Genomic DNA, 17,972 nt, shown 5'->3' with positions numbered 1-17,972 from the left:
TGAATTTCTAGACTTGCTCACTTGTTACAAGCAAAATCAAGCAAGAACAAGTTTTGAAGGGGCATTCGTAGAACAAGAAATTTTTATCGGATTACAAGATATCATATGTCTTTTAAAATTTATTTTAATTAGTTAATTGAAGAATTTTTCAAACACAAATCATGTATCAAAATTGCTCTTGAAACTTATTCTAGCAAAAGGAAGAAAATCAATTTTGTTTGTTCAAGATCAAGCCATCAAGGTTCTAGAAGGGGATTTTTGTTGGAGAAAAGAACCAAAAGATTATTATTTTTTATTTTAAAGAATTTCTAGAGATTGTATTTTTACATCTGATTAATAATATGTTTTATCTATATTTGAATTTTCTTATCTCATTTTCAACATGAAATTTGTGGAACATAAAGCTATTAAAAAATTTTATAGTGTTCTCGTTCAATTTTAATTAAGTGTGATTGATAATTAGATCTTGTTAAATATGATTATTCCAAATAATTACTTTTAAATTTTTCTTCTCATGCTATTATATTACGAGGACACACTATAACAAATGACGTTGTCATCGGAATTTCCATTTTGGCATTTGTGGGAATTGCTTGTGGTATCTTATTTTAATTGGTTTTTTCTAGCCTAAGGAGAACAGTCGGTATTATAATATTTCATAAGTATCTAAAAAAAAAGGAAAAAATTAAGAAAAAATTAAAAAAATGAAAAAGAATTATATTTTTTTATTTCCTCTCTCTCTTACCAAAGATCTACACCTATTTTAATCAATTTAAAAATATAAATGATAAACTGATAATGTATTCGTGATTATTTTTTATTAAACTTTTTAACATTATTAGACATAACTTTTTTGTAAATATTTAGAAGAAAAAAGATTACCAAAAAGAAAGGCATATACCTTTTTTTTAGGAAATTTTTTTCAACCAAGACACTTATCTTTGTAAGGAATTAAGCATGTATACTTGATAACGTTTTTCCTCTATTATTTTGAATTATAACTTTTTTAGGAAAAGAAAGCTTTTATAGGAAAAAAATGATCAAAATATCTGAAAAGTTCCTGTATTAGGGTATTTTTTTTCAATTTAATCCCTCTATTTAAAATCGTAATATTTTAGTCCTATCATTTTGAAAATTATTTTAATTTAGTCTCTCTCACATTTTTCGTTTACATTAACCATTACAAATCTGATGTCAACACTGACATGGCAACCTTTCACACGTCTTGTTTTCAAGAATTAAAATGCCATGTGTCAGCCTCTTAATGCGCCACGTGTCAACATATTGATGTGCCATGTGGTAGCCTTTTGGTGTGCCACGTGCAACTCAGATCCAATTTATGGCATGGCAATGCCAAGTCACCCTGACACACTGATGTGTTATTGCCACGTCAGCATCTGGTGCTAACTCAACACTATATCAACGTTGATGTCATTATCATAATGGTTAATTTAAACGAAAAATGTGAAAGAGATTTAATTGAAGCAATTCATAAAATGAAGAGACTAAAATATTACAATTTTAAGTAAAGGGATTAAATTGAAAAAAATACTCTTATATAAAGTATTTTGACAAAAAAAAATCAAAGAAAAAGGCGCAAAATATCTTTTTTTACACCCAAAGACTAAAATTGTATTTTCCAAAAAAAATCCCAAGCCCATTTTCCTCACAGTTTTCTCTTATCCTTTTCTTTTTTCTTTCTTCCTCTTACTAGCCAAGGGGTCGAATCCGGCCCCATCATTGGCAAAGCACTAACGAAGTCCATCCCTCCTTTCCAACAATGATTGGTCTTCATTGGGTCAAAATCAATTCTCTCCTTCCTATTTTCAATGTGATACAAACAAATACCTATAATGATTCACATTGGTAAGTTATTAAAAAAATTTAATATTCTTTTATTCTCATTTATTTTAAATTTAGACTTAGGTCACATTATGGGAATAATTGTAGAGCATCACAGCTCGTTTGGTGCAAATTCAAGATTTTGTTCACTTAAGAAATTGCTCGAAAAATTATTACTTATGATTTTTTTAAAAATTCATTTTTAAATTTTTTTAAATAATCATTTTATTTTTTATTGAATAAATTAAACAATTTTATTAATTTAATTTTAAAACATAATGTGAAAATAAATAATGAAGCAAAAATATTCCACTTTTTAATTGTGTTTTGATTTTTTGAGCTTGACCAAATGAACTGGGTTAAAGGTGGAAATTTGGATTGGGCTTCAACCCAGAACCCATTTCTCTTTCTCGAATTTTTTTTATTCTTTTCAATTCGTGACCAAATCGACTTTATTGACTAAATGTTCAATTTATGGTCAAAATTGTTAGGTTTTTGTCGATTTAAGATCAAACGTTTCAATTGTAACAATGAAGAACTAAATGTTTTCGATTTTTTACAATTAACGACTAAGGTGAAAGGTGTTTAGTGCACGAAAGATATGCGCATGATGTAAATGTTAACTTGAAATGGTAAAATACTGAAAGATAGTTTTGTCAAAAAATCTTTTTTATCAAGTTAAAACAGTTCAAATTATGACGTGATGTGTAACAACTTCTTCATCATGACGTATAATAATTAAATTTTTCAACATGGTATATAACAATTAAACCTTTAACATGATGTGTAATAATTACATTTTTCAACATGATGTGTAACAACTAAATCTTCAACATTATGTGTAACAACTACAATTTTTAACATAGCATGTAACAACTAAATCTTTAATATGACGTATAACAATAACATTTTTCAATATGGCGTGTAACAATTAAATTTTCAATATGATATATAATAACTAAATTTTAACATGACGTATAATAATTATATTTTCAATATGATTTTTTATCATGTGTGATACAACCTCCATTCACTTGTCAACTTAGCCCTTAATTGTAAAAAATTGAAAATATTTGACCTTTAATTGAAAAAGTATCCAAATGTTTAACTCCAATTTAAGCATTTAGCTAATTTAATTTTAATATTGTATAACTATGTAAAGACCATGTTTGATTCCTAGGAAATGAAACCATAAAGGGAATTTTAGTGTTTGGTTTTGTCACGACCCGGTACTCCCCTCGAGCCCGTGACAACCGTCGCGATGTCCCGGGAGACACTCATTGCCCGGAATGTCAACCCGAAATCCCGCAAGGCTTTACTATCAGTTTTTCTGTTCCCTTGTGAGCAACCATTGTCAAATATCGTGTTCTAAAAGATTTTAAGCTGTTTCAAACTTTAAACAAATAAAATATTAATTTTTTATCTCATAGGGGTATTTTAGTCATTTTTCTCAAAAATGTCGAAACTGGCTAAAACGTAATATACAATTACAAAACACATAATTCATATTCAAAATGAGTTTAAAAGTCTAAAATCTTCATTTAAAACGAAATTATGGTTATTTGAATATAATAAGAAAACAAAAGAAATATTAAGTAAAATATTCTATTTTCTTATAAAACAATATTTATAGAGTTATACGTGAATAATTTTTATAGCGTAAAAGCTAAATAAATTTATACATACTTAAATACAGTAAGCCAAAATATTTAATTTAATTTACAATAACAAGAGGGCCCCCGAATAAACAAAAGTAAAGAGGACTGTGAACCTACGGTTTGGAAAATGCAGATCCCACTGTAGTCCTCGATGAGATCAGCTATCTACAGTCTATACTGAACCTGAAATGGGTGGAAAGGAGGGTGGTGAGATTATAAAATCCCAATGAGTAAACAAACATCATCATAAACATCTAGAGTTGAGTACATGGAGACAATAAAGTAAATCATCATAAACTGGGTTATAGCATTAGAACACATTTTGTTCAAAACACGTAAAGAGGCTTATGAATCTCATAAAAATCTAGGCTTGTGCCATAAATCCATTCTCGGGGACACCTTGGCCGAGGCATCCTACCGAGACCGCCAAGGCTATTAAAATTCACATTTCACATAAATCATGTTTTTGTTTTGAAAACATAGCCGTTCCTTGGCGTTGGCTGAGTTCCCCCTCACGTGGTGGTTTAGCGTGAAGTGAACCCTAAACTTTACCCCAGGAGATACCCTACGCGCCTCTCCGTTCGAGGTAAGAATATAATGGGGTTTACCGTGCCCCTCTAAAAGGCTGGTCCACAGAAACCCCCTACTGCAGTGATTAATTAATATATAATCCACCATATAATAAAACTCAATAACATGATATGGCAATTTTGTAATTCGTAGTTTTTCAAGGTAACCAAACAATTCGCATTTCAATACAATTGCCAACTAGCCAATCATGCTCGATTTATCATAAGCCAGTTAATTTAAACAATCAAATTGCCACAATTAACAGTCTCCGTGTACTCTATTTTTCAAAATCACTATTAATTTCAAAACAATTTATAATTTAATTTCATTGAAACTCATTTATTCATAAAACATGAAAATTTATCTTTTTAAATTCCTTTTTCCATAGAATTCATGAAAGCATCTAAAAACCACCCTAGATAATTAAAATGACAGTAAGTTTACTCACAATGTCTAGAATGCAGACTTTCGAAGCACTCTGTCTACTGGTCCTCGGATGCAATTTCCTTGCCTTTATCGGAGGACTCACCACCTTGACACAGTACAAAATCGAGAGTTTCACCAAGTTGGTACTAAATCAAAATTAAACTAATTTAGACTACCAATGCATGATATGGAATGCAAAAATGCACTGGTAACTATCTAAACCCGGTATTGGCCTAATTCGTCTTATCACCCGATTAAATTCCTAACGGGTCCGTTTAAACTCCAATTTAATTCTTTTCAGTTTCTATACCTCAATTGCACCCAAATTAACTTAATGTCCCTCAGTGTGGTGCAAATTATCAGTCCCAACAGCAAATTACGAAAATACCCCTAGTGGGTAAAAATTCGTATTTTTGCTCCGAAAATTCCCATTATTTTTCTAGGCTCATAATTCATTATTCCTTAACCAATTCTCCTAGAATAAAATCAAACTCATCCTCACTCACTACATGGTAAATTCAGCCATTAATGGTTGGGGGAGAAAATAAATTCTTTTCTTGTTGTTTTGTTTCTAAATATGCTAAACTAACTAAAAACACTAACATAAATTAAAATCAAATAAATCCAACAACTTTCTCTCTCCTAACCCATTTTTTCAGAATTGAATTCATCATGAAAACATGTAATTTAATCATGGAAAATAAAGAGAAATGCTTGGGAATAAGAAAACTCAAGCTTAATAGAAAAAACTCACCTTTTTCACTTAATTTCCTTGAAAATTCACACTTTTTCTTTGATTTTCTCTCTCTAGGGTTTTGTTTTTGTTTTCTCTCTCTTCTTGCTGGTTTGGCCGGCCATGGGGTGGAAGATGGGCTGATTTTGTGCCTTTTAAAAAGGAAAATAATAAATTAATAAAGGCATGACACATGGCATCATGTCATTGGCCCGTTTTTAAAATTTTAAAAATTTAAACATTTTATCTCCACCACATGTTTAGTCAAGGGTCAAAGATGAAGACAAAGGAAGACCATGTGCTGGAAAAAATATCCTGGTGGTGGAAAATTACAATTTTGCCCCTGAGGTGGCAAAATTACCATTTTACCCTTTTACTCCAAATTATACCGAAATTAAAATTTTTCACTTCTAAACCTCAAATCATACTTCAATAAGTCAAATTATACTCTAATAAGTCAAATGGGGTCAAAAAAATCTTTTCTAAAATTCTCATTTTGTCCCCAGGTGGCAAATGACCATTTTGCCCCTAGTTAGTGAAAATTCCGATTTGACTCCAAATTGATCCTCAAACTCCAAATTACCATTTTAAGTCATCCATGAACTGTGAAACTCTTAATCTCACCTTAAAATTCCTATTTGATCTAGTTCGAGGATTAAATAAACTTTGTTGTACCTCTAGGTACAATACCGACTTTTGTAAATTTTTCGAGACTCTCCTAGCATGCAATCATGCTATCATCACATGTATGTCATGAATAGTATTTTATAAGGTCGGACTTTATAGGTTTTTTTAAAGGGAGAATAGTAATTCCTAGTATTATACGTTTTGAATAGATCAAAATTTTTTTTAGATAAAAACATCTTTAATTAATTAGAGTGGTGCCTTGCTTTGTGTACGAGTCGTTTTTTTATAAAAAATAATTTAAAATTACATAATATTATAAATAAAATAAAAATAATAAAAAAGAAACAATTTTAATTTTGAAAATATTATAGATAATAGTAGTAGTAATAATAAATTATATATAATTATTTAAAAATATCACTATTTTTAAAATATTGTCCCATGTCTTATTAAGCAATATTTGTTATTTAAATATTTTTTAATTTTTGAAAACACTTGATTTTTTATATTTTAATATATGCAAATATTAATATAATCATATTTTGTTAATTACGACTATTCTAATATAGAAATAAAATTAAAATTGAGAAAATGTAATATATTGAAAGTAATTATTGATAAGTTACATAATTATTAGATAATAAAATTATTAAAATAAAATGAATTTTTTTTTAAAATCAAAATAAAATGAATATTAATTATGGAATATTAATTTTTTTTAATTTTAAAGATGAAATTTTGTAAATTATCTTCAATTTTAATTACTACTTTTTTTATCTTATGCGTTTATAATTATTCAGAATTAATCAACCTTGTGAATATAATTTTGGAATCTCGCAATAATTTTGGCAAGTCATTATTAATTTTATTCAATTAATTATTTCATATTTTATTATTTATCAAAAAAATTGTTTGACTTTTTATTCTTATCTCTTTCTTAAAGTAATTTCAAAAATTTAATTCATGCATAAAAAATTCATAAATAAATAAAATGCACTGTGCCTAAACTTGAACCGGGTTGAACTCGGGTGAATCCGACACACCTCTTCTTTTTCTTCTTCTTGTATCCATAAAACGACGTGGTTTTGATTGTCCTATAAACTTTTAACCTAACCCAAGCAGTCAACCCTGTCTCTTTTCTTCATTTTTGCTCTCTTTTTCTTTTCCCACTGACCCCAACCAGCGGCAGCCAACCCCTTTCTCCAAACCCTATCTCCCTTACTCGGTCGCCGTCGCCTTGTCCGGTCTAGGCCTTTCTGGTAGCGGCTTCCTCTTTCTTTCCCTTTCCTCTTTTCTTCTCTTCCCCTTCCTCCTGCCGCCTGTTTCCTCTCTTTCTAAAAAAGCCTAGCCACGGTTGTCTCCTTCACTCTAAAAACGTTATAAATACCTCTAAATCTATCCTATCCGTACCACCCACCTCTGTGTCTCCAAATAGAAAAACATATTTTCCTTTCTCTCTCTAATAATCTATTCAATCAGGTAATTTTAATTCAATAATTCTCATTTAATTTTAGTTTTGTTTGTATTCTTTACGCATTCATGTTTCTTTCTTCTGGAATAAGTGATCTGAAAAATAAATAATCTTTGCTAAATTGAATCTGGAATAGATTTATTTTGTATTGAATGTGTTATTTTTGATCTGGGTGTTTTTGTTCTTCCAAAAGGTGTTTCATTTTGTTTTAATGAGTGGTGATGATTGGTGATTTTGAAGGGATTAGATAGATCCTAGCTTCACATTATTGGATTATGTTTAGCTGGGGTTTGCCGCATCTGTTGATGTTTTCTTTCTTGTTGCGTGGGAAAGGAAAATGGAGTAAGACTGAATTCAATCAAAGCCAGAGCGGGTGTTGGTTTTAGGTTTTTGTGTAGGTGTTAGCAACATATAAAATTTCTTATTTTCCTCGTCTCTCTTTCTCTCTGTTCCTCACATCCGCTCACTCCGCTCTCTTAAAGCAAATCCGATCTCCAAGCTGCCGTCCTGCAGCCGTCTTCCTCCACTGCCCGTCCGCCTCCACTGCCTTGTGCCTTGTCTTTGTTCCACATCCAGTCTCCTATCCGCCGGTGTCAGAGTCTGTTATTCGTTTAAGCAAATTAGCAGGGTAAGTAGCAAACCCAGAAAGGTCTTATTTTTTGAAATTATATAATTTACTTTTGTTTTCAGCTGTCGATTTTAGTCTAATTCATTTTGGTAGATGTTTCGGTTCATTTTGCTTATCATGGCATTTTACCTGAATGGTCATTAGGGCTTTTCTGTTTTCTGTTTTTTTATGCACTTTCCATCTCATTTGTCGCAGCAATTATTTTGCTTTTGTGAAATATTGCAGCTGATTATTATGTTTCAGTATAGAGTGCACAGAAAAATATGAGGGTTTTATGCTTGTTACTTCAGCAATTTTTTTTTAATTAAACATTTTTCAGCCTTAATCTCAACATCATAATTTAGGGCTTTTTTTGGGTAATGCAGAAAATTAAAAAATGGAGGAAGATGATGATTACGTTGAGTATATTCCGGTTGCAAAACGCCGAGCCATGGAAGCTCAAAAAATCCTACAAAGAAAGGGCAAGTCATCTGCACTTGAAGATGAGAATGAAAAATCCAATCTTGCTGAAGTGAAACCTAGTTTGCTTGTAAAAGCAACCCAGCTCAAGAAGGACCAACCTGAAATAAGTCAAATGGAACAAATTGTACAACAGGAGAAAGAGATGATTGAACATTTATCGGATCGAAAGACCCTGATGTCAGTCCGGGAATTGGCAAAAGGGATTACTTATACGGAGCCTTTGTTGACTGGATGGAAACCACCTTTGCATATTCGAAGGATGTTGAAAAAAGAGAGAGATTTGATTTGGAAACAATGGCATATTATTGTTGACGGGGAAGATATTCCACCTCCTATTAAGAATTTTAAGGACATGAAGTTTCCGGATCCCATTTTGAAGAAGTTGAAGGCAAAGGGGATTGTGCAGCCGACTCCTATTCAAGTTCAAGGGCTGCCTGTGATTTTGTCAGGAAGAGATATGATTGGGATTGCGTTTACAGGGTCGGGAAAAACGCTTGTGTTCGTGCTTCCACTGATTATGATTGCATTGCAGGAGGAGATGATGATGCCGATACTTCCAGGAGAAGGCCCTTTTGGGTTGATTGTCTGTCCTTCAAGGGAGCTTGCTAGGCAGACATATGAAGTGGTGGAGCAGTTTTTGGTACCTATGAGGGAAAATGGGTATCCAGAGCTCAGACCATTGCTTTGTATTGGTGGTGTGGATATGAGGTCCCAGTTGGATGTTGTGAAGAAAGGGGTTCACATTGTTGTTGCTACTCCTGGGAGGCTGAAGGATATGCTTGCCAAGAAGAAGATGAATTTAGACAATTGCAGGTAATGATTATTAATTCAGCGCTTCTAATAACAGCATTGTGAATTAACTAACCTGCTACATTTGGTCTCATGACTATCTGTGCAGTATATATTTGAATTTAGTTGTTTGTGGCAACTTAAGCTACTGCTGTATGCATTGACAGGAACAGAGATGCTAAAATATTATAGAGGCTTGGTGGGGGCTGGGGGAGCAAGTTCGTTTTGTTTTGCCTGTTAACTCATTTGTCACTTGTTTTAATATCTCTTAAGTACTTTTGCCGATATGTAGTGCTTTGTATATTTATGGTGAAATATGTAGCGCTCTTTACTTCTGCTATGTTTTGCAATTTTTCTTGCATTTGTTTTGAAAGATATTGTATGGTGTTGTATTTGTCACAGCTAGCTTACTTTTGGTTTGCCTGTTAACATTTTGGCAGTTCTCTTTTTGGGAAAAGATTTTGTACTTTTTTTTCTGTTGCTGCTCATTTTTTTTAGATATCTCTTTATACGTCTGCTATCATGGAATGTTAGTTGCTTCCGCATTGTTTTTTATCCTTGCACTTAATTTTAAAGATATCAACTGTGTTGAATCTGTTACAGCTGGCCTTTTTACGCCCAAAATATATAGATTATATGTATGCCATTTAGATCAAAAAGTTTTTGCTCTGGATAGATAATGATACTTAAGCAATTGGTTTTTCTTCTATAGGTACTTGACATTGGATGAAGCAGATAGACTAGTAGATTTAGGCTTTGAAGATGACATCAGGGAAGTGTTTGACCACTTTAAAGCCCAACGGCAAACCCTTTTGTTCTCTGCAACTATGCCTACCAAAATTCAGAACTTCGCCAGAAGTGCTTTAGTAAAACCAGTTACTGTTAATGTTGGAAGAGCAGGAGCTGCAAATCTCGATGTGATTCAGGAGGTCGAGTATGTGAAGCAAGAGGCAAAGATAGTCTACCTCCTTGAATGCCTACAAAAAACCCCTCCGCCTGTTTTAATATTTTGTGAGAATAAGGCTGATGTGGATGATATTCATGAATATCTCCTCTTGAAAGGAGTTGAAGCTGTGGCCATTCATGGAGGCAAGGACCAAGAAGAGAGAGAGTATGCCATTTCATCCTTTAAAGCTGGCAAGAAGGATGTCTTAGTCGCAACTGATGTTGCATCAAAGGGTTTGGATTTTCCTGATATTCAACATGTGATCAATTATGATATGCCTGCTGAAATTGAAAACTATGTCCATAGAATAGGACGAACAGGAAGATGTGGTAAAACGGGAATTGCAACCACATTCATAAATAAGAACCAGAGTGAGACAACCCTGCTTGATTTGAAGCACCTTTTGCAAGAAGCCAAACAGAGGATTCCACCCGTCTTGGCTGAGCTGAATGATCCAATGGAGGATGTGGATGCAATCACCAACGCAAGTGGTGTAAAGGGTTGTGCTTATTGTGGTGGGTTGGGCCATCGTATCCGGGATTGCCCCAAGTTAGAGCATCAGAAAAGCATGGCGATTGCAAGTTCTAGAAGGGATTATTTTGGTTCTGGTGGTTACAGAGGAGAAATTTGATTTGTACTTGTAAGTACCCCGAACTCATTTTAGTTTTATGTCAAACAGAATGAATCTGGGATGAGGGCATGGCCCTGCTATGTGTTTAGGTGTACCTTTTTTAACTTGAATTAATGCAAGTTCCATTACAGGGAAAATAGAATCAAGGGCCTTCTTGTTTGTTTAATAGTGTGTTCATTACATCCCATCCGTGGAGATTTTTTCATTGAAAGTCTTTGCTGCAGTTTGATTGTTATTTTTAAGGTTTTTCTCTGTCTGTGTGTTGTGTCTGCATATTTCTTTTCCAATATGATAAATTGTGAATAATGATATGTAATTCAAAATTTTGTTTTCTTAATTGTTAGTATAAAAATAAAAAAATGGTGTAAGAGGCAAAAAGGATATAAGAACTACTGAGGTTTAATACATACTTGCAGGGAGCTGCTCGCTTATTTGGATCAACAATTTCTTCAAAGGCCCTACTTAGTGTATCTGGGATTACCCCTCAAGAAGTTGTTGAGGCATTTTATGCTGCATGCAAAAGCGGCAACTTTGATTTGGCAAACAAGGACGTCAATAATGGAATTGCAGAAGGGTTTCCGGTTTCTCAGATGCTTTCTCAGTTATTTGATGTGGTTGTTGAGGCAGATGATATACCAGATGAACAAAAAGCTAAAATTTGCAAGAGTTTGGCTGAGGCAGATAAGCGTCTAGGGGATGGTGCAGATGAGTACTTGCAGCTGCTGGATGTGGCCAGCAACACAATGCGAGCTTTGTGTAACATGCGACAAGAATTCTGTTTTGAAAGTTAGGGGACAGCGTAGATTGGGATGCAGGGGCCTTTGAAGACAAGTAAAGGTTCAACTTTTTGGATTGTAATATATTGCAACGAAACGGCTTTTCAAACTATTGTGTTATGCCTGCTATTTATCAAAGATGGGCCCATCTTTTGAGTCTCATGTTACTTAGTCTTACATGGATCTTGTATGTTAAGTTTGATCTCTTTAATTGATCTCTAATCTAATGCTAAAGTTGCGTAGGCTGATTCAATGTGTTCTTGACACTCCAATTTGCATCCTGTCTCATAGTATTATTCACAACAGCAATGCTTATTTAGTACAATGAAAAGATGATGAATGGGGACCAAATTACTTTTGTTGCTATCATAATGGTAAAACTGAGAGTAATAAGACTTTTCCATTTGAACCATCGAAGTTACTTTTCGTTTGCGTGAGGGATATCATGACAAATATATTCGAATGGAGCACAACATCAGTAGTGCATCTCTTATGATAATGTCTGGGTGGAGCTGGAGCCCAAAATTTCAAATCTCCATTGCACATTCGCACTTAGCTGGCCTGGCTAGGCAGTCATCAGGTTGGTCTCTGTTTCTAACACCAGCCCTTGCAACAAACTGGTTTTAGAATTTTTACCGTTCTAATAGTTTGACAATTCAAAAACCCAGAGCTCTATGCTCCATCTGAACCCAAATCAAAGGAAAACCCCTCCTGTGATTTCGAATTGGATGCTGAAAAAGTCTAGCTCAAGCATTGACACATGTTTGAATCTTCTGCCTCGTTCAACTGTCTTCTGTTTTTATGATGGAGACTGGTTTGGCCTCGAATCAGGGGCGGAGCGTCCCTTTGGAATGGCCCCCCAAAAATTTTGAATTTTTTATATATTATATATTTTTTAATAATTTTTTAAAAATAATTAATATAATTAAAAAATAATAAAATGATCTTACAAATTCTATTTAATTTTACTAAATTTTTAATTTTTTTTTAATTTTTTAAGTTTCTCCAACTATTTTTTTTCTTTTCTGTTCTTGTATTGTAAAATTATAAAAAGGTAAAGTTTTTATTTAATTTTTTCTACTTATATTACTATTATTATTTATATTTATTTAGTTTTTTCAATTATATTCTATTTGCTCATATATTTTAAGTTTTTATAGATTTTTTATTTTAAATTTCTACAAATCATCAATCATATTTTTTTTTGTTATATAAGTTATATCTCCTACTCGTCATGATTTTTTTCTATTATGTGGATTTTATTTTTAATAATTTTAATTTTTAAAAATTAAAAAATTAATTATTGTATATGTAATTCTCAAATATAAGTTCAAGTGTTACATTATTGGTTGTTGTTTAAAATTTCACTAATATATTATTTTTTATTAATCCTAATTATATAAGAAAAAATTATATCGAGTATATGTTTTTAATGTGCTTTACATTTTATATTTAGTTGAAAAGAAATTATTTTGAGTATAAAAAAAATTATTAATTATGTATATAATATTTAACTATTTATATTTTATGCATTATAGTTTAATATTTAGTATTATAAACTTAAATATAATAAAATAAGAATATTAGATGTTGACTAGATTAATTTTTAAGTCGTTTATATCGATAAAGAGAAGACTTCGAAATAAAATGAATGATAAGTTTTTTACAAATAATTTAGTTGTTTATATTTAAAAAGATATTACCATCATCGAACAAAACTTTTCTAGAGTACTATTATAAGTTTTTTTTTTATTTACACGTTATATAAAATTATTGTTTATTTTAAATCTTTTAATTATTAATAATTAAGTTTAATATATTAATTTTAAAAATTTTTAACTTTTATTTTTTTTAGTCTTTGACTTTCTCAATAAAAATTAGCTAGCTCCGCCCCTGCCTCGAATGGACCTAAGTAAAACTCAAATACGTGCATGGACCAGCCCCACCTTCATGCCTTTAATCCCGCCGAGACTAAGCTTTTCCTTCATCCCTAGCTGCCACCCCAACTATATGTAAAGACCTAGACAGACTCACTCTAGATGATGAAAGTTTGTTTTATCAGCTTGCTTTTACTCTTTATATATACTTTGGTAGTTATTTTCCGTCTGAAAGAACAATGGCAGTGGATGATTCCTTCAAGAAACCTGGAGCTGTTCCTTTTAAGTCGGAGATCCGACCAGACACGGGTTCAGGAATTTTTTTGACTAATGTCATAATTAAAAAAATAAATTTATTAAAATCTATAAACTAAAAGTTAATATTAAATTAAAAAATATAAATTCAGTATATTTATTTAATATTTTAAAATAAAAATATTTAAAAAAATTATAATTATCTATGACAATTTTTCATATTTCGAAAACATTGTATTATAGCTTTAGTAGAAACACTATCAAATATATCAAATAATATTAGAATTAAATAAAATATGATCTTACATAGTACATTAACAAATTCAACAACTAACAATATGATAATTTTTAATTCATTGATCAAAATTAAATATAAGCATCCACAAACCACATAACTCATAATTTAAAATATTATTTGACATGCAATATTATTTCTCATTAGTTAGATTATAATTGTGAACCTAAACTATCAAATTAATCAAAAATACTTAGACATGAAGTATTTAAAAACTTAATTTAGGTTGAAAATTACTTACAATTGAAGCCTAGTTGAGTTGTTTTGAGAGAATAAAAATTACAACCAAGGATTGAGAAAAAGTCATTACGGGTCTCAAGAGCAAGTCTTGAAATTTTTGAGAGGAAGAGTAGTTTAGGTTTTGACTTTTTTGATAAAATTTTAAATTATGAAAAGAAATTTTTTTATCTTTCTATGTAGTATTTAAATATTAATATATAAATTACATTTTGATAAATATACTTTTTGATAATATTTAAGTATTATTAATATGTAGATTTTTAATAAAATCTATTTTTTGACCCCACTCCTTACAAAATTTTAAAAAAATTAATGGGTTCATTAGTATTTTAAAGTATATAAAACTCTAAATAAGTAATATAATAAATAAATATTTTTGTCTAATTGAGTGGTGTCAAGTGACACCATTCTAATGAATGTGGGTCTGCCTTTGGATCCGACTTGGTGTTCCCCAAGTCCAGCAACAGAAAAAACAACCAGAGCAATACCACAGAAATAGAAATATTGTTGGAAAATTAGTATAAGAAAAGAAGAGAAAGGCTTGAGACGTGCTGTAACACACTTTTTTTAAAGGCAAACAAGGACTCTCCAGGATATAACAAGCCTATTGCAGAATAATTTTGAAGGTTGATGTCTATATTGAAAGTTTTTCCATTTTTTTTTTTATGGATACTGAAAAGTTGTATCTGTTGTGTTTTAGCAGATGTGCCTATTGTGTTTCAATAGTTGTGTTTGTTGAAAACACTTTTGCTTATTTAAAGAGTTATGTTTTAATTTGAACAATTGAATAATTATTTTCCAATGTGAGACTGCCAATTATTACAAACTATCTAAAAATCCACCACTAGTTTGTAATATTAATAATATTATGCATAATAGAAAGTATCTTGAAGATTTGAACTTTCTACTAGCATAGAAATTTTAAAGTTAAGACAAAGTTATTGGTATCATAGGGATTGAACCACAACTCTTTATGTTATAATCGAAAATATCACACATAACGTTATTTAATCACTTTTAAGATTCTCCCAACTACTTTAGCACTAATATGGCCTTGTGCTAATCTTACTTCATGAATATTTACCCGAGTAAACCCTTGTAACTCTTATTTAAAGTGGCATCACTTTAATATTCATATAGGTGGAATTTATCATTATGTCTTTGTTACTACAAGCATTTAACATTGCCATTAAAAACCTTTTGCTCATCCTCTCCTCATAACAGTCACATTGAATATTTTAGAATGAGGCTATTTAATATAAAAAATTTAGTGCATAATAACAATATATAGTAACTTGTTATTACCCATTGAACTTTTATTGTTAGTTTTGCGAACTCAAAGTTGGGTTTCTATTACTAATGCATTTAAGTCAAGGGTTTTAGCCCCATTTCACTAGATGTTGATTTTATAGCCTTTCTTGATAAAGCTTTGGTAAGTGGATCAGTCAAATTCTTACAAGATTTAACACAAACTATTATTATAATGCCATTTGAGATTAATTGTCTTATGTAGTTATGCTGTAAACTTATGTGTCTAGACTTACCATTTTAAATCTTATTGTGGCTACACATATTATTGCTTCATTGTCACAATATATGAAAATGGCTGGCATTAGTTGTGGCCACAACTTTATATCTAATAACAAATTTTTCATCCATTCCGCTTCTTTTCCAATAGCTGCTAATGCTATAAAATTCAGATTCAATTTTGGAATGTGTAATACAAGTTTGCTTCTTAGATGCCCAATTAATAGCACTACCTCCTAAGGTAAAAATCGATTATGATGTGAATTTATTGTCATCAATATTAGCTATCTAACTAGCATAAGAAAATCTTTTTTTCTCAATTGACACCATTGTATCTTCATGTATAATCAAAATGTCAAATTAATACATCAATGTATATGTTCACATAAGCAACATTGTACCTTTATTACACAATTAGAATGTCAAGTCAAAGATGTTGAATATCTATGTTGCACCATTATGGCTTCGATGATAAAATAAGAATGCACTATATATAAAGATGTTAAATTTACATATTGGCACTATTACACCTTCATGTGTAATAAGTTTGTCACATGCCTACCTATCACATGGACCTTGATGGTATTTACATAAACATCATTATACCTTTATATATAATAGGAATGCCATATGTCAACCTTTCATATGGACCTTGATGGTATTTACATATTGACATTATTATACCTTAATGTATGATAAGAATGACACACATCTTTTGCACCAACTACTCTTTATTGTTAGAAAATTAGTATAAGAAGAGAGGAAAAGAACTTGAGGCATGATGTAACACACTTTCTTTAAATAGTTGTTGCCTACTATGGAGATTTGCAGACAAAGATTCTGCAAGATACAACAAACTTATTACAAAATGCTTTTAAAGGTTGATGCCTATATTGAAAACTCTTCCTTTTTTTATAACTATTGAAAAGATGTCTTCTATTTATTCAAAATTTATGTTTTAATTTAAACAGACACATCTTGAATAATTATCTTCCAATGTGAGACGATCAAATATTATAAACTTATCCAACAAACATCCAAAGCAAAAGCAACCTCCGCCGCCATTGCCACCACCAGCATCACTTTTTATAAGCCGACATTCATTGCTAACTTTACCGGGAACTCTTCGACAAAAGCTTAAACCCCTACTAACTGGATCTTACTTCGTCTTAACACTGAGGCCCCGAAGTCACTTTTTCAGGTTTGCCCCATGTGCTTGGTCTGAGCATTGGCGATTTGATCAACCCGACTAGGTTAGAACTATATGTGTTTCATCCGATGCTTCCTATCTCCATTGTTTTTGCAAAAAAGAAGAAAGAGTAGGACCCAAAGACTTAAACCTTAATAATACTTAGGACCTTGAGATGCCATCGCAGTGGTTGCTATCAAGTAGGAGATCACTTTCGCCGTTCTATGGGTGATTAGTGTCATCCTTTTCATCTTTTAGGTCATCGCCCCAACTCATGGTAGATGCCGAATGGGCTAGGTTTGGACTTTTTTTTTTTTTTAAATAATCAGTTTGTATAGCTCTTTTTCGAGGATAACGAATTAATGATGCCTTTGATATGACAAATTTTGCAGTAAGGTAATTATTTTTGACCTTATTGTAAGGTCAATTAATAAAGACCATAAGATCTATGAGATTAAATTGCAACAATTGATTTAAAACCCATCAAGAAACTGGTAAACAAATTCAACCGGTAAACAAAAAATCTTTCCTTTAATGGACTCTCTTTTTATGCTTTATTAATCGAAACCGTTTATTTGCATTGCTTTTATTTAATGGCTGAAATATCATATTATAAATAGGATTATCACTATAATAAATCAAAAAGTCAAAATTAAAAATATATAATAACAAAAATAAAAACACATGTAATTTAAAGTTGTCATTAAAAAACCTAGACATAAAGTTTTTAAAAGTTATGATTAAAAATCCTTAACGTAAAATAATAAGAATTGACATAAATCTCGTAAAAGTAGAATAACTAAATTTAAAATTTTATCGTAAATATATGAGAGTTAACATAGCAAGTCAATTAAGAAAAAAAATCTAATTTTAATGAAAAATAAATATTTAAATTTATATTGTAGGGCTAAAAGTGTTTAACGATACAAAAATTTTAATTTTTAAATAAAGAATAATAAGGATAAAAATAAATATAGCTCAAAATTGACATAGAAAAACTTTGATGTAAAATTGTAAGAATTGACGCACA

At 31.1% G+C, this 17,972-nt stretch overlaps 2 protein-coding genes across 3 annotated transcripts; both read left to right on the top strand.

The window, feature by feature from the left end:
* Positions 6,990-11,818, top strand: LOC18587050 (DEAD-box ATP-dependent RNA helicase 35). Of its 2 annotated transcripts, XM_018129477.1 has the most exons (5): positions 6,990-7,335; positions 7,810-7,955; positions 8,321-9,230; positions 9,919-10,792; positions 11,200-11,818. In XM_018129477.1, the coding sequence occupies exons 3-4, from the start codon at positions 8,332-8,334 to the stop codon at positions 10,781-10,783; spliced, it is 1,764 nt and encodes a 587-aa protein (XP_017984966.1). In that variant the 5' UTR covers positions 6,990-7,335; positions 7,810-7,955; positions 8,321-8,331; the 3' UTR covers positions 10,784-10,792; positions 11,200-11,818. The 2 variants fall into 2 exon arrangements, with proteins under 2 accessions (XP_017984966.1, XP_017984967.1); XM_018129478.1 differs by lacking the exon at positions 7,810-7,955 and having other exon boundaries at positions 6,997-7,335.
* On the top strand, positions 10,852-11,574 carry LOC108663637 (replication factor C subunit 2-like). Its single transcript, XM_018128865.1, has 2 exons — positions 10,852-10,866; positions 11,200-11,574. The coding sequence occupies exons 1-2, from the start codon at positions 10,852-10,854 to the stop codon at positions 11,572-11,574; spliced, it is 390 nt and encodes a 129-aa protein (XP_017984354.1).

Source organism: Theobroma cacao, chromosome 10 (assembly GCF_000208745.1).
Source record: "Theobroma cacao cultivar B97-61/B2 chromosome 10, Criollo_cocoa_genome_V2, whole genome shotgun sequence".
Taxonomy (NCBI): Eukaryota; Viridiplantae; Streptophyta; class Magnoliopsida; order Malvales; family Malvaceae; genus Theobroma; species Theobroma cacao.
This window is presented reverse-complemented; position numbering and strand designations above follow the sequence as displayed.

Bases quoted from the DNA above. Each gene is read 5' to 3' on its own strand.
- LOC18587050 (XM_018129477.1), top strand. From the start codon at position 8,332: ATGGAGGAAGATGATGATTACGTTGAGTATATTCCGGTTGCAAAACGC. The intron at 9,231-9,918 runs GTAATGATTATT...TTTCTTCTATAG, and splicing joins ATGAATTTAGACAATTGCAG to GTACTTGACATTGGATGAAG.